The 21,753-nt window shown below is 42.0% G+C and overlaps 1 protein-coding gene across 1 annotated transcript in view; it reads left to right on the top strand.

The window, feature by feature from the left end:
• LOC132405864 (early activation antigen CD69-like) overlaps positions 1-12,703 on the top strand; it is a 44,083-nt gene extending 31,380 nt beyond the window's left edge. The window contains exons 8-9 of the mRNA XM_059990855.1: positions 5,893-6,008; positions 11,656-12,703. Of these exons, the coding sequence (XP_059846838.1) occupies positions 5,893-6,008; positions 11,656-11,779 (240 nt within the window). The 3' untranslated portion in view covers positions 11,780-12,703. The remainder of the gene's footprint in view (positions 1-5,892; positions 6,009-11,655) is intronic.
• Positions 12,704-21,753: the final 9,050 nt, after the last annotated feature.

Here is a 21,753-nt window from a genome sequence, read left to right on the forward strand (position 1 = left end):
ATCACATTTATCCAGAAACAATACTGAGCCAGCCACATGAACGATGTAACTCCACTAATCCGGCCAGAGACTGGGTATTTTGAACAACTGTTTCTATAAACATATCTACCACTGACACAAAGAACAAGAGTGATGCCATACTCTCTATTGAAAATATTTCTACAATTCTTCATAAAAACACACAAGTCAACAAAGACAATAAATCTCATTTTACCAAGATTTAAGCAGGTACTCTAAAACAATCTCTTCTTTTGCATTTGATGAACACACTCTCACTTCTGTAATCCAAGCAGTCGGTATGGTCAATACAAGTGGTCTGCAGGGCACACAACCAACACAAAGAAGCTCCACTAATTACGGACATCCTTGACATGCCATCGACCATAGGACCATAAGATACAGAAGCAGATTTAGGCCATTTGGCTCATCGCGCCTGCTCCACTATTCCATCATGGCTGATCCATTTCCCTATCAGCTGCAATTTCTTGCATTCTCCAGTAACCCTTTATGCCTTGATTTATCAAGAATCTATCATCCTCTGACTTTAATATATCTGATGACTTGGTCATCATAGCTGTCCATGACAATGAAATCCACAGATCCACTACTCTCTGGCTAAATAAAGAGCTCTGTAAAAATACTGGGGAACGTTACACTGGTTGAAGGGCAGTTTGATCAAGTGACTGGTAAAGTTGTCTTGTTAGTCCAGACTAGTGCTGATGTAACTGAAATTGCTCTGCCCAATATGTTAGGAGAACCTGAAGGAGAGGGACCATGGGCAGTCCCTATTTTTAGAGAAGGAAGAAATGCAGCAGAGGATGATGACTTTAAAGACGAGTTGTTCTGAAAGTGAGAGAAAAGAGTTGGTAGATGTGAAATGTACAAAGGGCCCTTCAACGGTTGATGGAAATGTTGAGCTGGTTTTGGCAATTATATCAATGGTAGATGAATGCCAATGTGTACCTGTGGAGAACCAAAGCTATCATAGGCTGAGGATGTTCTCTGGAACCAAGCTCACCCCAGATAATGAGGATATATATGTGCCTTGGGCGGAGAAGACATCTCAGTTCCTAGTTGAATGGCAGTATTCAGACAATATGAAAAGGCAGCGACTGGTGGAGAGTTTAAAAGGTCTGTCTGCTGAGGTGGTGAGGTTCCTAAAGGTAGAAGACCTGTTGGCCACATGTGGGGACTACATATAAGTGTTAGAAAATGTTTTTGACTCGACCGAGATCCCAGCAGAGCTTACCCTGAGGTTCAGCCAAACATTCCAGGTGAAAGGGTAGACATTTTCTGTCCGGAAAAACAGCTGTATGGTTTGTGCTGTAAAAGGGTCCGTTCATCAGGCTGAGGTAAATTGATTAATGATAGAGCTAGTTGTGAAGAGTGGGCTGTCATGCCAAGTGATTGCTTTAAGCATTCGAATGATTCATGAGACTCGTCCCAATCCCTCATTTCTTGAGATGATCAGAGGAGCTGGAGGCCTCCACCAGCAGGACAAATTCCTCAGTATTAGCCTTTGTTGTTGACGTGACCCGTGATACCACAAAAGCAGGTATTTTGCAGAATGCAGTGGAAATCCTGCAAGCTGAAGCATCTCAGGTCATAGTGGTTACTGCTGCCACGCGGTTTGACAATTCCGATACAAAACTGGACCCACCGGCAGGGTCTCCTAGGCAGAGGGCTGCTGCTGACAGCCATATCTTGACAAAGGTAGAGACTGGTATTTTCTGCTACAGCTGGGATGAGTATGGATATTTCAAGCGGGGGTGTGCAGGACACAAAAATCTTCAGAAAGTACCCCAAGGGTTGCTTAAACAGAAAAATAAGTTGAGATACTTCAGAGAGGCTCAGTAATGAAGTGATCTAGCATCTTGGAGAGAACATATTCAAAACAAAGTATCAAGAAAAACACTAAAGTACAGATCCTATTCCAAAGTTGTAAGTATTCGTATGGTTGAGGGTATTTATGCTTGAGCCTTACTGGTCAGAGGTTCTCCGATTACTCTACTCTGCAAATCTTTTTTACAACTAGTATTTGATACATCTGCCATTGATGCCATTCAGTGCCTAGAAATGTGGGGGCTTTAGCTCCGACAATGGTTACTGGTCTTTCATGCTGGACTTGGTGGGGGGGTGGTGGTGGGAGGAGAGACACAGAGAGAGATATTGAGATATTGAGATTTCTACTGATGAGTTTGATGTGGGTTGTTCGAAAAGAAACAGAGGACAGCCATTTCAGAGAAGGCCTGGATTGTTTGCCTCAGCAAAGATGGATGATGTCTGGCTGCAAACTGAAGCAAATTATCACTGAGTCATTGAGTCCCTATGCATCATCCATAGTGGTGGCGAGGAAGAAGAATGGGAAAGTACGAATGTGTGTTGACTATCTGACATAATCTCATATAATAGAGCTGCGATGGATCTGTCCAAGATAGAGATGGTGACAACATGGTCATGGCCCAGGAATGTCATTGCCCTACGTTCACACCTTGGATCCTGGAGTACTACCATAGATATATGAAGAACTCCAGAACAGACCATCCTTTGAATCAGCTTCTGTCTAGATACTGGCCCTTGGGGAAGGGACGTATTGGTCTGAGATCGGTTCTATTGGCCCAGAATGAACGCTGAGGTTGAAGAGCACTGCAAGTCGTCTATTCAATGTATTCGGCAGAAGACGCATACGGCGATAATTGCTCCATCATCTCACTTACAGGGTGTAGGGACACTTGATTTAGTGTGTATATATTTCCTCTCCATAGAGTCTGATTCCAGCAATGCAACAAATTCATCACTGATCAACTCACCCTATATACTCAAGCCTTTCTAGCCAAGGACCAGAAAGCATCCGCAGTTGCCAAAGCGTTACGGAAGATGCATTTTGTTTATTATGGCATTCCAAGAAGAAAACGGTGTGATTGCAGAAGGGAATTTGAGAATCGGCTCATATATGAGATATTGAGCAAGTCTGGAGTCGATAGTCAAGGACCACGTTATATCACCCTCAGGGTGATTTCCAGCTTGAAATGTTGAACCTCGCATTGTTATAACATGCTTGGAACACAGGATGTCAGCAAAAAGAACAAGTGGCATCAGCATATTGGACATTTGGTAGACTTCTACATTTGTACAAAGAATTAAACTGCCATATACTCGCTATCAAATTTGATGTTCAGTCATTAAGTGAGATTGCTGTAGATCTGTGTTTTGGAGCCGGTGGTACAGACTTGCCATGGAAGTCATATCAATTATGTGTCTAACATAAACTACAGAATGGCAAACGGCTTTTGACCTAGCAGCAGTTTCTGCTACTTAGCAAAATCAAACACTGTAGACAAGACAAAGAGTGATCAATAGAGTAGGTTCTCTCAACTGTTGCCTGGAGACAGAGGTTTTATAAGAAATTTGAGGCTACCAGGTAAGCTTATGCTCGCTAAATGCTGGTTGTCTAAGCCTTACGTAGTGGAGACCTAAATGTCAAATGTGCCAGTTTTCCAGGTGAAGCCAAAGAGTGAGAAAGGCGCTGTCGAAATTCTTCATTGGAATCACTTTTAACCCCTGGGCAATGAGGTGTGTGTTGACCCAGAACCTGACAGAGTATTTTCACCTAGTAGAAGAACTCTGCACAAAAGGAGAACAGTTAGGCAATCAGGGGAAAGATCTGAAAAGGGCCCAACTACTGAATGCTGTACCGACTCAGATAAAGAAATTGTGGTGAGCTATGCGTTTCCTGAATCTCCCAGGCCTGACTCAGATGTAGCGGGGATGACTACCACTAGACAGGCAGACGTGGTGAAAGACTGTGAGAGGAAACTGGGAGGGGGTGGAGTAGCCTCACCAGGAAGACAGTAGCAGTGATAAGGAGTGTCTGAGGCCTAAGAAGCTGAAGATGAGATAGGAAGATCTCTGAGAGTCAGGAAAGAGACTGCCAGAGAGGCTGGGATATGATGCACAGCAGAACAGAGTGTTGCATCTATGCTAATAGTGAGATATGTAACTGCTATTTGCAAATGGATTGGTGGGGGGGGGGGGTCATTAAATCATTAAATTCATTTCGATACTGTATTATTAATAATGGTTTAATAAGTTCCAAACTCCTGAGGACATGGCTATTTTTGGTGGGTGGAGAATGTAATGTTCTGGTTCAGTTTGTTACTGCTATACGGTGTGCTATTTCATTAGTTTACTCTAAAGCAGTGTGTCCCACTGTTTGAATGTTTTGCTTTCTAGTGAACATAAAGGGCAATGTCGGCCAACTTAGGAATGTTGTGCAAACCAATCAGGATGGTAACCTTGGGATAAGGTTCTAGAGAGAGCTGGGCAGAGAGAATTTTGTGACGGATTGTGGTGTTGTTCGTGGTCTTTTGGTGGGAGATAAGGAGAGACATCGGAAGAGTGTCCAGTAGGACTCGATCCAATGGCAAGACACGATTACAAGGAATGCTTTGCGAGATGAAGATGGGACGTTGTACCAGTGATTAGTATTGAGAAGTCAGTGCTGTGAGTAACAGTTATACCCAGCTTCTAGAAGCAATGAGCTCCAACGGTCATCTGCACATTTACACTGGTATAACTGTAATGCCCCCTTTTATTGTTTTCCATTTCTTTTCCTTCTCTTAAAATCTGTTTTTTTATGCTAAAATTGACATCCCTGACACAGGAACATATGAGGCAACATATGATATCAATGTCTCCATCATGGCCACACAGGAATAATGTTGCCTTTCTATACCTCCAGCTATAGATGATCCTCCTGCAGTGCTCTCCACCTCTCAACTCTTCTGAAGTACAGCACTTGAATTAGTGCCAGAGACCCGGTTGCTGCGGTTCCCCTGATAGGTCATCCCCATCAACAATATCCAAAATGGCTTACTTACATTGTAGGGAAACAGCCCGAGGGGTACTCAGTACTGGCCACTCATTTCCCTTTCTTTTCTTCTTAGCGTCACCTGCCTCCTGCAACCTAGGAGTGACTACTTCTCAGTACCCCTATCGACCACCTCCTTGGTTTCCCGTTATGAGCTGAAGGTCATCCAACTTCAGCTCCAGTTCCATAAAACATTACCTGAGGAGCTGCAGCTCGGTGCACATGGTGCAGACGTGGAATTTTCACAGAATTCCCACCTTTCACACAAAGAAAACAACACAGCTCCCAGAGCCATTTTCACAGAATCATGGTCTAATGGACAAAGAATGAAGAATACAGGAAAAGAAAATATATTATGAGGTATTACCTTCATCCCAGCCCAATTAGCCAAATCCAAAACAACCACTTTGTAACACTGGCCGACTCACACAATGGCTGCTGCAAGAATAGGCTCAGCTTATCTGGCCTGGTTCATTCACAATTGCTAATGAACCCTGTTCATTGATTGGGTGTAGTTAAAAAAACGCAAAAGCTCCTTACAGATTCTGCAGTGGAAATGCAGTCAACATGAAGTAGAAATGGAAACATCGAAAGACTTATCCAGTCAGACTTTATTTTTGGAACGAGAATTCAGTTGCGTTTAATGTCTGGAGCCCTGCCTCAGATTAGCAGGAAGAATTAAGCATTTTTTATAGGTGGACTGACCTGTCAGAGAATCAATCAAATTGAAATGTAAAGCAGATTAAATAATTATCATGGTTAGTCAGGTAACACTTCCTCCGTAGTTGAAAGTTCAGTATTGTCGCTGGCCTTGACCTTTCAGTTTCTTGAAGATTGGAAAATGGCGAAGACCAAACCAACCAAAATAATGTAACATGCTGATGTCTCCTGTTCCTCTCAAACATTTACAGAAAGGGTGAAGGGTTCCAGCTAAATAGCTGGACCTTAGTCCGAATTTCACCATGTAAAAACTTTGATAGAAATACTATTGACAACCATTGATGTCTTTGTTTCTCTGGCAGGAGTTTTTAAGAAAAGCCATCCATTATAATTTTCACTGGATTGGGCTCACTTACACACATGGGAGTATGCAGCGCTGGGTGGATGGAACAGATTATTCTTTATCTAATACAAGAATGTAAGTTCCTTTCAAATTTCATGTTTTGCTCCATATCTCTGGCATTGAATGGCAACCAGATATCTCTGTTGCTTTGTGAGCTCCAGTATTAGAAACACTGAAGAAACGAGATCAATTGGAAGTTCACATTGCAGTTTGTTTTTGCTTAAAGAGCTATAGGCAACTGTGGGATTAAACCCCAGGATCCTGCTAGTGTCCCAGCATTAATAATATAAATTCCGCCTGAATGTGACCTCTTAAACTACAAACCCCATTTCCAGAAAAGTTGGGATATTTCCCAAAATGCAATAAAACAAAAATCTGTGATATGTTAATTCACGTGAACCTTTATTTAACTGACAAAAGGACAAAGAAAAGATTTTCAATAGTTTTACTGACCAGCTTAATTGTATTTTGTAAATATACACAAATTTAGAATTTGATGGCTGCAACACACTCAACAAAAGTTGGGACAGAGTTAAAATAAGATTGAAAAGTGCATAGAATATTCAAGTAACACCGGTTTGGAAGACTCCACATTAAGCAGGCTAATTGGTAGTAGGTGAGGTATCATGACTGGGTATAAAAGTAGTGTCCATCAAAGGCTCAGTCTTTGCAAGCAAGGAATGGTCATGGCTCACCCCTTTGTGCCAAAATTCGTGAGAGAATTGTTAGGCAGTTCAAAAGGAACATTTCTCAATGCAAGATTGCAGAGAATTTAGGTCTTTCAACATCTACAGTACATAATATTGTATTAAGATTCAGAGAATTCAGAGACATCTCAGGGTGTAAAGGGCAAGGTCAGAAACCACTGTTGAATGCGTGTGATCTTTGAGCCCTCAGGCGGCACTGCCTAAGAAACCGTCATGCTGTGACAATTATAGCCACCTGGGCTCGGGAGTACTTCGGAAAACCATTGTCACTTAACACAGTCTGTCGCTACATCCAGAAATGCAACTTGAAACTGTATTACGCATGTTGGAAGCCATACATCAACTCTATGCAGAAATGCCAGCGAGTTCTCTGGGCCCGAGCTCATCTCAGATGGACCAAAAGACTGTGGAACCGTGTGCTGTGGTCAGATGAGTCCACATTTCAGCTAGTTTTCAGAAAAAAAATGGGCGTCGAGTTCTCCGTGCCAAAGATGAAAACGACCATCCTGATTGTTATCAGCGAAAGGTGCAAAAGCCAGCATCTGTGATGGTATAGGAGTGTATCAGTGCTCATGGCATGGGTGAGTTGCATGTATGTGACGGTACCATTGACTCTGAGGTGTATATTAGGATTTTAGATAGACATATGTTGCCATCAAGGCAACATCTCTTCCCAGGACATCCATGCTTATTTCAGCAGGACAATGCCAGACCACATTCTGCATGGGCTACAACAGTGTGACTTTGTAGACACAGAGTGGGTGTGCTTGACTGGCTTGCTGCCAGTCCAGATCTATCTCCTATTGAAAATATATGGCACATCATGAAGAACGGAGACCACGGACTGCTGAACAGCTGAAGTCTTATATCAAGCAAGAATGGACAAAATTTCCAATTGCAAATCTACTACAATTAGTATCCTCAGTTCCAAAACAATTAAAAAGTGTTATTAAAAGGAAAGGTGATGTAACACAATGGTAAGCATGCCTCTGTCCCAACTTTTGTTGAATGTGTTGCAGTCATCAAATTCTAAATTTGTGTATATTTAACAAAATACAATTAAGTTGGTCAGTAAAACTATTGAAAATCTTTTCTTTGTACTTTTGTCAGTTAAATAAAGGTTCACATGAATTAACATATCACAGATTTTTGTTTTTATTGCATTTTGGAAAATATCCAGACTTTTCTGGAAATCGGGTTTGTACAATACCTTGTGCAGGCATGTATTAATCCCCACGTGCAAATTCTCCCATCATATAAAACCATAAAACCAGAAGATATACAGTGCCTATAGAATAAATCACCACCACCCCACCCCTCTTGAAAGATTTTTATGTTGGAATGTTTTACCACATTGAATCACAGTGGATTTATTTTGGCTTTTCTAACATTGATCCACAGAATAAGACTCTTTTGTGTCAGAGTGGAAATAGATCCCTACAAAGTGATCTAAATTAATTCCAAATATAAAACACAAAATAATTGATTACATGCATACTCACCCACTTTAATATGACACAATAAATCAATGCTGGTGCAGCCAACTGGTTTTATAAGTCACGTACTTAGTTAAATGAAATCACTAGTGTAATTTTAAAGAGCTTGGAAGTAGGTACAGAAGAGCTATCAGGGGGAAGTTTTTTTTTAACGGAGAGAGTGGTGAGTACTTGGAATGGGTTGCTGGCATTGGTAGTGGAGGGTCTTTTAAGAGACTCCTGGACAGGTATATGGAGCTCACAATTATAGAGGGCTATGGGTAACCCTAGGTAATTTCTCAGGTAAGGACATGCTCAGAACAGCTTTGTGGGTTCAAGGGCCTGTATTGTGCTGTAGGTTTTCTATGTTCTATGTTCTATGGGAGAGACAGTGCCTAACAACTTTTTCCCAGGTGCTTCAGCAATCACAGCTTTACGTGAGAGTGGCAAAGAGAAATCCACTGTTGAAGAAAACTCTCATGACATCTCGGCTGGAGTTTGCCAGAAGGCATGTGGGAGACTGAAGTCAGCTGGAAGAAGGCTTCATGGTCTGATGAAAGCCAACACCGCATATCATCAAAAACACACCATACCTCCCGTGAAGCATGGTGGTGGCTATATCATGCTGTGGCAAAGGTTCACTGCAGAAAGCCCTGAAAGACTGCAAAACGAATGCAGCAAAATACAGGGAAATCCTGGAGGGAAAACCTGATGTACTCTGCAAGAAGTCTTGCAACTAAACAATGATCCTTAGCATTAAGCAAAAGCCACATAGGAATAGCTTAAAAACAACAAAGTTAATGCCCTGGAGTGGCTAAGTCAGAATAAAACTTCAATCCAATTGAGAAAGTGTAGCTGGACTTGAAATACTTTGTTCATTCACTATCCCCATGCAATCTGATAGAGCTTATGCAGTTATGCAAAGAAGAATGGGGAAAATTTGTAGTGTCGAATTGTACAAAGCTGATAGAGACCTATTCACACAGATGCAAGGCTGTATATACTACCATAGGTGCATCTACTAAATTCTGACTTGAAGGGGTGAGTAATTATGCAATCAATTATTTTGTGTTTAATAATCATGATACATTTAGCCCAATTTAAAGAAATCTGTTGTCAGTTTGGCACATGAAGAAATTTTCCCAGTGTCAAAAAAGGTAAATTAAATCCAGCATGATTTAATTTTGTAAAACAAACAAAAAACATGAAAATTTTTGTGGGGAGGGGATGCTGAATACTTTTTTATAGGCACTATACATAGGAATAGAATTAGGCCAATTGGCCTATCGAATCCACTCAGTTATTCCATCATGGCTGAACCATTTTACCCCTCAGCCCTAGTCTCCTGCTTTCTCCCCGTATTCCTTCATACACTGACCGATTAAGGATCTGTCATTCTCTGCCTTAAGTATACATAAGGATTTGGCCTCCATTATCACCGGCAGCAATGAATTTCACTGCTTCACTGCTCTTTCACATAAGAAATTCCTCCTAATTTGATGTAATTCCTCCTAAGGCTGTGTTTTCTGGTGCTAGAATCAATCAACATAGTAAACATTTTCTCCCCATATACTCTATTGAGTTCTTTCAACATTTGATTGGTTTCAATTATGTTACAACTCATTCTTCTGATTGTCAGAGAATACAGTACCAGGTCCATCAACATTTTTTTCATATGAGAAGCTGTTTAATCCTGGAATCATTCTTCTGAACCTCTTTTATACACTCTCCAGTGTCAGAACATCTTTCAAAGATAAGGGGCCCCAAACTGCTCACAATACTCCATGCAAGGGCTCACTGATGCTTTGTAAACCCATAACATTACATCCTTGGTTTTATATTCCAAGCCTCTTGAAATGAATGCCATCATCCCATTTTCCTTCCTCAAAACCGAATGAACCTGGAAGTCAATAATTAAGAAATCCTGCACAAAGACTCCCAATTCCTTTTGCACTTCACATTTTACAATTGGCTCCCCATGTAGGAAATAGTATATTGATTTATTCCATTTATGAATTGCTTTACCATACAATTCTGGATACAGTATTCCATCTCCCACTCATTTCCCCAGTCTCCTTATCTTTATAGGTCCCTCTGTAGCCTTCTTCATTTTTCCAATCCTGCTTGTTGTTTCTTCAAAGAATTCCTACAGATTTGTCAGACAAGATTTTTCTTGAGAAAATCATGCCAAATAAGTCTCAGCTAATCATGTTGCTCCAAGTACCCCAAAACCGAATCCAACAACTTCGAAATCACTGAGATCAGATCAAGTGGAGAAAAGATTCCTTTGTTCTGCTTCTCTCCCTTCTTGAAGAGTGTAGTGATATTTGCAATTTTCCAGTCTTCGGGAACATTTCCAGAATATAGCAATTCTAAAAAGGTCATTACTAATGCATCCACAATCTCATCAGCCACCTCATTCACAATCCTGAAAAGTACACCATCTGGTCCAGGTGACTTACCTATTTTCGGACCATTCAGTTTACCAAGAAACTTCTCCCTATAAATGGCAACTTCACACACTTTTTATCACTGACATTCTCAAACTTCCACAATACTGCTAGTGTCTTCCACGGTGAGGACTGATGCAAAATACTTCTTTAGTTCGTCCACCTATTCCTTGTCACCCATTACCACCACTTCAGCATTGTTTTCCAGCAGTCTGATATTAATAATTGCCTCTCTTTTACACATTATGTATCTGGAGAAACCCTTGGTATCCTCTTCAATATTATTGATAGCTTACTTTCACATTCCATCTTTTCCTTCTGAATGACTTTTTGAGTCGCCTTTTGTTGGTTTTTAAAAGCTTACTAATGCTCCAACGTTGCACTATGGTATGCTCTTTTACATGCCCTCCCCCCCTTGGCCTTTATGTGGGCTTTGACTTTGGATGTTAGGCATGGTTGTGTCGTCTTGCTTTTCCAATTATTCTTCCTCTTTGGAATACATATAACCAGTATATTCCAAATTGCTTCCACAAATTCCAGCCATTGCTGCTCTGCCGTCATCCCTACAGATATTCTTTTCCAATAAATGTTGTCCAACCCCTCTCTCATGCCTCTTTAGTTCCCCTTACTCCACTGTATTGCTGAAACAACCAAGTACAGTTTTTAGCTTCCCCAGTAGAGATCCCAATGATCCATACATAGGGTAGTTTTTTGAATGATGCTCACAGCATCAAATGTGATTGAGTGCATCCAACCTGAGTTTCAGCTCCTGGGTAAATTCGTTTAAATCAAGCAAATTGAAGTTTCCCTGATCGCTCACTTTGCAAGATTGAGGACATATATTTCTTGCCTGCTCTTAGCTGTAACCCCGCTCTGATTCCTCTGCTAAATCCTCCGATCCACAGTCTCGGCACTTAGGCTCAAGCACAAGTGTCAAACATAATCGCTGTTAAAAATGATCGCTCCATAACTGTTTAGCAATCAACTGTGTATGAAAACCCTCACATTGCGTACTAGTGTAAAAGAGTACTTTTCTTGATTTATGAAAATGCGTCTATTCAATTATCTCCACATTTCTTTCTTCCCACAGGCTCGGGATTGGTAATTGTAATTGGTTTTATTCAGACTGCTGCACAGCCATCACTTCACAAGGACAGAAGATATGCTCATGCTTTTTACAGTATCACAGCATATGTGAAAAACCAGCAGAGTGAAAATTTCTTCTCCTTATAGTGGTGACAAAGTAGGAACCGAATCAACCTGTGAATCTACCGTGTTTGCATAGCCGGTGATCAGCTCTGAGAAGAGATTGATATGATGTGGCCAGAACTCTCATTTGCCCCCAACCCCTCGTGAAATTGCAGCTGTTCCAACATCTACTATTGATATTCAAATTTAACCATATAAACTAGCCCAGCAATTCAAAGATCCTCACGTGGCTCTTCCTGACTGAGCACATGTCCTTTTTTCTAGTCATGGTGCGTGTTCTGCAGCAGTTCTTTGTTCATCAACTCAGTTTTGGCCTTCAGGAAACAACTTCCGTGTGAAAGCTAATCCTGCAGTGTCATTTGAAAACAAGGTTTGCAATTTGTATTACTCTAAGGAATAGAATTGTTTCTGTACAGTCCACCCTCCCATTGTCTGCTATAATGTAAAATGAGCGGCTTGCAGAAGGACTCCCCTTTCACCTAATCAGATCAGAGAGATCAAACTGCCACTATCCAATCAGTACTCTCCTTATCATCCCTCCCCAACTTTTCCAACTTTACTCTGAACACAGAAACACGATTCTGCCTGTACATACTTTCAAAGCAATTGCTGTTCTTTAACAGAAGTCCAATCTCTTTAATAAGACCATCTCTGGCTGAAACTGGTTTAACTGAGGTTTTCCTACAATAAATGCTTTGGTAGCAATAGGCTCAGAGCTTTTCAAGCAGGTTAACCTCTTAATACGTACTCGCATGGTGGAATATCATTCCCTTCATCGTCTTATCCTCAACCCAACCCTACCTTTCCCACTTCTTCCTCTATGCCCCCTTCCCCACCATTCCAGGTAACAACTAGGAACTTAAACCAGATTAATGATGCTGTCTGCCAATAATTTTAATAAAGTAAAACGTTTATACTTTGTACCTAGTATCCTGATGACTAATTAAAGAGTTTTGTTTCTCTGGCTTTTGTGCTCTCTGTGTTTTCTTGGTTAACATAGAACATAGAAAACCTGCAGCACAATACAGGCTCTTCGGTCCACAAAGCTGTACTGAACATGTATTTAGAACATAGAATAGTATTGCACATTACAGGCCCTTCAGCGCACAATGTTGTGCCGACCCTTAAACCCTGCCTCCCATATAACCCCCCCCCATCTTAAATTCCTCCATATACCTGTCTAATAATACACTTGAATCCTGGGGGGACCAATATCCTAGCGGGGAGGTTTGCTAGGGCTACAGGGCAGACTTTAAACTAGTAAGATGGGGGGGGGGGCGGGAATCAATTTGAGGAAACCATGAGAGAGGAGGTTAGTTCACCAGTAGAGCAAGTAAATAGACAGTGTGTGAGGGAGGAAAGGCAGGTGATGGAGAAGGGATGCGCTCAGCCTGAAGATGTAGGGGAGAAGAAAGAAAAGGATAATAAATTTGAATGCATTGTTAGGGATGAAAAGAGAGGAGGGGGTGGAGAGTATCTTAAATGTATCTATTTTAATGCTAGGAGCATTGTCAGAAAGGTGAATGAGCTTAAAGCGTGGATTGATACCTGGAATTATGGTGTTGTAGCTATTAGTGAAACATGGTTGCAGGAAGGGTGTGATTGGCAACTAAATATTCCTGGATTTAGTTGCTTCAGGTGTGATAGAATAGGAGGGGCCAGTGGAGGAGGTGTTGCATTGCTAGTCCGAGAAAATCTTATGGCGGTGCTTTGGAAGGATAGATTAGAGAGCTCCTCTAGGGAGGCTATTTGGGTGGAATTGAGGAATGGGAAAGATGTAGTAACACTGATAGGAGTGTATTATAGGCCACCTAATGGGGAGCGTGAGTTGGAAGAGCAAATGTGTAAGGAGATAGCAGATATTTGGAGTAAACACAAGGTGGTGATTGTGGGAGATTTTAATTTTCCACACGTAGACTGGGAGGCTCATTCTGTAAAAGGGCTGGACGGTTTAGAGTTTGTGAAATGTGTGCAGGATAGTTTTTTGCAACAATACATAGAAGTACCGACTAGAGATGGGGCAGTGTTGGATCTCCTGTTAGGGAATGTGATAGGTCAGCTGACAGATGTATGTGTTGGGGAGCACTTCGGGTCCAGTGATCACAATAACATTAGCTTCAATATAATTATGGAGAAGGACAGGACAGGACTTAGAGTTGAGATTTTTGATTGGAGAAAGGCTAACTTTGAGGAGATGCGAAGGGATTTAGAGAGAGTGGATTGGGTCAAGTTGTTTTATGGGAAGGATGTAATAGAGAAATGGAGGTCATTTAAGGGTGAAATTATGAGGGTACAGAATCTTTATGTTCCTGTTAGGTTGAAAGGAAAGGTTAAAGGTTTGAAAGCACCATGGTTTTCAAGGGATATTAGAAATTTGGTTCGGAAGAAGAGGGATGTCTACAATAGATACAGGCAGCATGGAGTAAAGGAATTGCTCGAGGAATATAAAGAATGTAAAAGAAATCTTAAGAAAGAGATTAGAAAAGCTAAAAGAAGATATGAGGATGGTTTGGCAAATAAGGTGAAAGTAAATCCAAAAGGTTTCTACAATTATATTAAAAGCAAGAGGATAGTGAGGGATAAAATTGGCCGCTTGGAGAATCAGAGCTATGTGTGGAGCCGAGGGAGATGGGAGAGATTTTGAATGATTTCTTCTCTTCAGTATTCACTAAGGAGAAGGATATTGAATTATGTAAGGTGTGGGAAACAAGTAAGGAAGTTATGGAACCTATGACAATTAAAGAGGTGGAAGTACTGGCGCTTTTAAGAAATTTAAAAGTTGATAAATCTCCGGGTCCTGACAGGATATTCACCAGTACCTTGAGGGAAGTTTGTGTAGAAATAGCAGGAGCTCTGACGGAGATCTTTAAGATGTCATTAGAAACGGGGATTGTGCCGGAGGATTGGCGTATTGCTCATGTGGTTCCATTGTTTAAAAAGGGTTCTAGAAGTAAGCCTAGCAATTATAGACCTGTCAGTTTGACATTAGTGGTGGGTAAACTAATGGAAAGTATTCTTAGAGATAGTATTAATAATTATCTGGATAGACGGGATCGGATTAGGAGAAGCCAGCATGGATTTGTGCGTGGAAGGTCATGTTTGACAAACCTTATTGAATTTTTTGAAGAAGTTACGAGGAATGTTGATGCAGTGGATATAGTCTGTATGGACTTCAGCAAAGCCTTTGACAAAGTTCCACATGGAAGGTTAGTTAAGAAGGTTCAGTCGTTAGGTATTAATGCTGGAGTAATAAAATGGATTCAACAGTGGCTAGATGGGAGATGCCAGAGAGTAGTGGTGGATAATTGTTTATCGGGATGGAGGCAGGTGACTAGCGGGGTGCCTCAGGGATCTGTTTTGGGCCCAATGTTGTTTGTAATATACATAAATGATCTGGATGATGGGGTGGTAAATTGGATTAGTAAGTATGCCAATGATGCTAAGATAGGAGGTGTTGTCGATAATGAGATTGGTTTTCAAAGCTTGCAGGGAGATTTATGCCGGTTAGAAGAATGGGCTGATCGTTAACAGATGGAGTTTAATGCTGAGAAGTGTGAGGTTCTACATTTTGGCAGGAATAATCCAAATAGAACATACAGTGTAAATGGTAGGGCATTGAGGAATGCAGAGGAACAGAGAGATCTAGGAATAACAGTGCATAGTTCCCTGAAGGTGGAGTCTCATGTAGATAGGGTGGTGAAGAAGGCTTTTGGACCGCTGGCCTTTATAAATCAAAGCATTGAGTACAGAAGTTGGGATGTAATGTTAAAATTGTACAAGGCATTGGTAAGGCCAAATTTAGAATATTGTGTGCAGTTCTGGTCACCGAATTATAGGAAAGATATCAATAAATTAGAGAGAGTGCAGAGATGATTTACTAGGATGTTACCTGGGTTTCAGCACTTAAGTTACAGAGAAAGGTTGAACAAGTTAGGTTGCTATTCATTGGAGTGTAGAAGGTTGAGGGGGGATTTGATCGAGGTATTTAAAATTTTGAGAGGGATAGATAGAGTTGACGTGAATAGGCTGTTTCCATTGAGAGTAGGAGAGATTCAAACAAGAGGACCGAGAGGACATGATTTGAGAGTTAGGGGGCAGAAGTTTAAGGGAAACACGAGGGGGTATTTCTTTACTCAGAGAGTGATAGCTGTGTGGAATGAGCTTCCTGTAGAAGTAGTAGAGGCCAGTTCAGTTGTGTCATTTAAGGTAAAATTGGATAGGTATATGGACAGGAAAGGAGTGGAGGGTTATGGGCTGAGTGCGGGTAGGTCGGACTAGGTGAGATTAAGAGTTCGGCATGGACTAGGAGGGCCGAGATGGCCTGTTTCCGTGTTGTGATTGTTATATGGTTATATGGTTATAATAGTCTCTTAAATTTCACTAGTGTATCTGCCTCCGCCACTGACTCAGGCAGTGCATTCCACGCACCAACTACTCTCTGACAAAAACCTTCCTCTAACATCCCCCTTGAACTTCCCTCCCCTTACCTTAAAATCATGTCCTCTTGTACTGAGCAGTAGTGCCCTGGGGAAGAGGCACTGGCTGTCCACTCTGTCTATTCCTCTTAATATCTTGCACACTACTATCACGTCTCCTCTCATCCTCCTTCTCTCCAAAGAGTAAAGCCCTAGCTCCCTTAATCTCTGATCATAATCCATACTCTCTAAACCAGGCAGCAACCTGGTAAATCTCCTCTTTTCCCTTTCCAATGTTTCCACATCCTTCCTATAGTGAGGTGACCAGCAGTGGACACAGTACTCCAAGTGTGGCCTAACTAGGGTTTTATAGAGCCGCATTATTACATTGCGTCTCTTAAACTCTATCCCTTGACTGATGAAAGCTAACACCCCATAAGCTTTCTTAACTACCCTATCTACCTGTGAGGCAACTTTCAGGGATCTGTGGACATGTACCTCCAGATCTCTCTGCTCCTCCACATTACCAAGTATCCTGCCATTTACTTTGTACTCTGCCTTGGAGTTTGTCCTTCCAAAGTGTATCACTTCACACTTCTCTGGGTTGAAAATCTGCCAATTCTCAGCCTACTTAGAAATTACCTGATGTTAACCATAGTCCTGTATTTATCTAAGCTCCGTGTACCTATCCAAATGTCTCTTAAAAGACTTTATTGTTTCCACCTCCACCACTGTCGCCGGCAGCCCACTTCACGTACTCACCACTCTCTGCAGAAAAAAACTTCCCCTGACATGTCCTATGTACCTACTTGCAAGCACGTTAAAACTGTGCCTCCTCATGTTAGCAATGGTTAACAGTGGGAGTGGTAAGAATGATGGACTGAGCTGCGTGTTGCTCCTCTGAGATGGGTGTAGCCATTGTTCATTCTGGGCATAATCATTTTTCATTGCAGATCTGGAACTCTGCAGGAACTTGGCCTCCGCCCATGTTCCTAACAAGAGACCGTCATTGAACATTTACAATTCCAATGTTATGTTATAAAAACCATCTTTGTCATTGTTTCCCACACATCTCATTTTTAAAATCACCGTATATATGAATGCAATTTTGATGCGCCAGTAGGCATGGAACCGAAATCCTGAAGGGTCCCTACTCCTTCCTGGTCAATTGGCAGACAGCCGTGTGTAGAGATATCATGATCACTCTGTCATGAAAGATGTTCTGAAGAGCTGGAGCAAGGTTCACCAGGGCCAACTGGAGCTTAGCTGAATGAGCACATGATATATTTGGCAAAGGAGATCCTGTGAATGAGTAAAGGGAAAAGGTTGAGAACATGGTGTCTTGAAATACAGTCTTAGCACAGGGTGCAATATTAACCACTAACTTCCTAGATGATGAGAAAGAACTTACGGAGCGGGATGTTAAAATATCAAGATCCATCAATTAGGATTGCTATGGGTATTTAGCTGTATAATTCCTTGAGGCTTTGTCACCGCTGCAATAACAGCTATGCAGTCCCCGCTCCATCTGTCATGCAGCAATCAAGGGAAATCATACATTTTCAATCACCTATAGGGTATTGTGATTGTAAGGGTGCCAAAGGAAATGTGCAAGACAATCACTCATGGTTACATTGCACGGTGCCTTTGCACGCTAATTCCAATATCTCCGATGCAGCGTAATCAAACCCAATCCAGCTCCTCCTAGACACCGGCTCCTTTAGCACTCTGTCCAGCTAACCCAATCATCCAGCAGTTAACTGATGGTGTAGACCTGCAGTATCTGAATTTCATGGAGTCCAACATTGTCTTGTGATCACAAAAAAATGTTTAACAAAGAAAACAAGACCCTTTTGGTTGCTCCAGAAAGGCTGTTTGTCCAAATCTCAGATTCAGTATCAGAATCAGGTTTGATGTCGCTGGTATAGAACCATAGAACACTACAGCACAGTACAGGCCCTTCAGCCCACCATGTTGTGCCGACCCATATAATCCTTTAAAAAAAAGTACTAAACCCACACTACCCCATAACCCTCCATTTTTCTTTCATCCATGTGCCTGTACAAGAGGCTCTTAAATACCCCTTCCCATTCATCCCATTCCCATACTGATATGTCTATCCATGGCCTCCTCTACTGTCAAAATGAATCCAAACTCAGGTTGGAGGAACAACACCTTTTATACCGGCTGGGTAGCCTCCAACCTGATGGCATGAACATTGACTTTTCTAACTTCCATTCATGCCCCTCCTCCCCTTCTTACCCCATCCCTGACATATTTAGTTGTTTGCCTGTTCTCCATCTCCCTCTGGTGCTTCTCCCCCTTCTTTCTCCCGAGGCCTCCCATCCCATGATCCTTTCCCTTCTCCAGCTCTGTATCACTTTCGCTAAACACCTTTCCAGCTCTTAGCTTCATCCCACCTCCTCCGGTCTTCTCCTGTCATTTTGTATTTACCCTCCCCCCACTACTTTCAAATCTCTTATTATCTTTCCTCTCAGTTAGTCCTGATGAAGGGTCTTGGCCCGAAACGTCGACAGTGCTTCTCCTTATAGATGCTGCCTGGCCTTCTGTGTTTCACCAGCATTTTGTGTGTGTTGTCTTAAATACCCCTAATGTTTTAGCCTCCACCACTATCCCTGGCAAGTCATTCCAGGCACTCACAACTCTCTGTGTAAAAAAACACAGAGAGTGTAAAATTCTTTGTAAAATTCCTTCCCTTAATTTTGTACATATGCCCTGTGGTGTTTGCTATTGGTGCCTTGGGAAACAGGTACTGACTATCCACCCTTTCTATGTCTCTCATAATCTTGTAGATCTCTATCAAGTCCCCTCTCATTCTTCTATGCTCCAAAGAGAAAAGTCCCAGTTCTGCTAACCTTGCTTCATATGACTTGTTCTCCAATCCAGGCAACATCCTGGTAAATCTCCTCTGCACCCTCTCCATAGCTTCCACATCCTTCCTATGATGAGGTTACCAGAATTAAACACAATACTCTAAGTGCGGGCTCACCAGAGATTTGTAGAGTTGCAACATGACGTCTCTATTCTTGAACTCAATCCCTCTGTTAATGAAGCCTAGCATCCCATAGGCCTTCTTAACTACCCTATCAACCTGCGCAACAACCTTGGCGGATGTATGGATTTGAGCCCCAAGGTCCCTTTGTTCATCCACACTCTTAAGTAACTGACCACTAATCCTGTACTCAGTCTTCTGGTTTGTCCTTCCAAAATGCATCGCCTCATACTTGTCTAGATTGAACTCCATTTGCCATTTTTCTGCCCAACTCTGCAGCCTGTCTATATCCTCTTGTAACCTTCGACCAGCTACAGCTCCATCCACAGCTCCTCCAATCTTCATGTCATCCGCAGATTTGCTCACCCATCCTTCTGCCTATTCATCCAGGTCATTTATAAAAATCACAAATAGCAGGGGTCCCAGGACAGATCCCTGTGGTACTCCACTAGTCACTGACCTCCAGGCAGAAAACTTTCCTTCCACAACTACCCTCTGCTTTCTTCCTTTAAGCCATTTTTTTTTATCCAAACAGCCAAGGTTCCACTTATCCCATGCCTCATGGCTTTCTGGATGAGTCTCTCATGAGGGACCTTGTCAAATGCATTGCTAAAGTTCACATAGACCACATCCACTGCCCTACCCTCATCAATTTCTTTTGTTACCTCTTCAAAAAACTCAGTCAGGCTCGTGAGGCTCGATCTTCACTTCACAAAGCCATGTTGACTATCCATGAGTAGACTGTACTTCTCCAAATGCTCATAGATCCTATCGTTAAGAATCCTTTCCAGTAGTTTGCATACCACTGACATAAGACTCACCGGTCTATAGTTCCCAGGTTTCTCCCTATTACCTTTTTTAAACAAGGGAACTACATTTGCCATTCTTCAGTCCTCTGGCACTTCCCCTGTAGCCAAAGAGGATTCAAAGATAATGGCTAATGGTCCTGCGATCTCCTCTCTCAATTCCCACAACAACCTGGGGTGTATCATATCTGGCCCTGGGGATTTATCAATCTTAATGTTTTTAAGAAGATCCAGCACTTCTTCTTCCTTAATCTCCACATTGCTCAGCACACAGGCCCGCTCTACTTCAACCTCATCCTGATCAAGATCCTTTTCACTTGTGAATACTGAAGCAAAGTATTCATTTAGGACCTCCCCAACCTCCTCTGCCTCTAGGCACATGTTGCCCTCTTTATCCTTTAGCGGTCCCACCTTTGTTCTCATCATCCTCCTATTCTTTACATATGCATAGAACGCCTTGGGGTTCTCCTTAATCCTACATGCCAAGGCCTTCTCATGCCCCCTTCAAGCTCTCCCTTTCTTTAGCTCCTTCCTGGCTACCTTATATTTCTCATAAACCCTTCCGAATTCCTGCTTCTTATATCTAACATATGCTTCCTTTTTCCTCTTGACGAGTTGCCTCACATGTTTCGTCAGCCACGGTTCCTTTTTCCTACAATATTTTCCTTGCCTCAGTGGGTCAAACCTATCCTGAACCCGGCTCAAGTGGTCCCTAAACTTCTCCCACATTACTTCCGTGCTTTCCCCTTTGAACATCTGTTTCCAATTTACTCTCGCTAGTTCCTGCCTCATCCCTTCAAAGTTATCCCTTCCCCAGTTAAGCACTTTACCATTTCATCTGATTTTATCCCTTTCCATAGCAATGCTGAAGCTAAGGGGGTTGTGGTCACTCTCACCAAAATGCTCCCCCACCAAGAGGTCTGTCACCTGACCAGGTTCGTTACCCAGAACTAGATCCAGTATATCCTCTCCTCTCGTCGGCCTGTCCACATACTGTGTCAGGAATCCCTCTTGAAAACACCTGACAAATTCAGCCCCATCTATCCCCCTTGCACTCAGGAGGTGCCAGTCAATATGAGGGAAGTTGAAATCACCCATAACTACTACCTTGTATTTCCTGCTCCATTCTAAAATCTGCCTGCGTATCTGCTCCTCAGTGTCCTGAGGACTATTTGGGGGCCTATAGACTACTCCCAGCACAGTGATTGATCCCTTCCTATTTCTGACTTCCACCTAGACTGACTCTGTGGACACTCCTTCTGCAGTGTCTTCCCTTTCTACAGCCGTGATACTATCCCTGACCAGCAATGCCACTCCCCCCCACAGTGCTGTATAATGTATACTGTACTGTATTTCGTGAAATTTTGTTAACTTTCCAGCAGCAGTAGACGGAACTGCGTGACTAATATAGAAAGGAACTGCTCTCCACAATATATCAGCACAGGTTTTCAATTGTTTTCGGTAACAAACTCCTGATGCCTTTTTTTTTATAGCTGCATCAATATGTTGTGACTGGGTTAGATAATCAGAAGCCAACTAAATCTTTCCTTATAACTCAAGTCCTCTAGTCCTATCAAATTCCTTGTAAGTTTTCTTTGAACTGTTTCAACATTATTTACATAATTCCTTTTAGTAGTTGACTAAAACAGCACGGAATACTCCATTGATTTTACATTCTTCTACCCCTCTGAGGTTGTGTCTCCATACCTCTGCTCTGTTTTATTGACCCTAGTTTAGTCCCTTCC

The sequence above is a fragment of the Hypanus sabinus genome, chromosome 16 (assembly GCF_030144855.1).
Source record: "Hypanus sabinus isolate sHypSab1 chromosome 16, sHypSab1.hap1, whole genome shotgun sequence".
Lineage (NCBI taxonomy): Eukaryota > Metazoa > Chordata > Chondrichthyes > Myliobatiformes > Dasyatidae > Hypanus > Hypanus sabinus.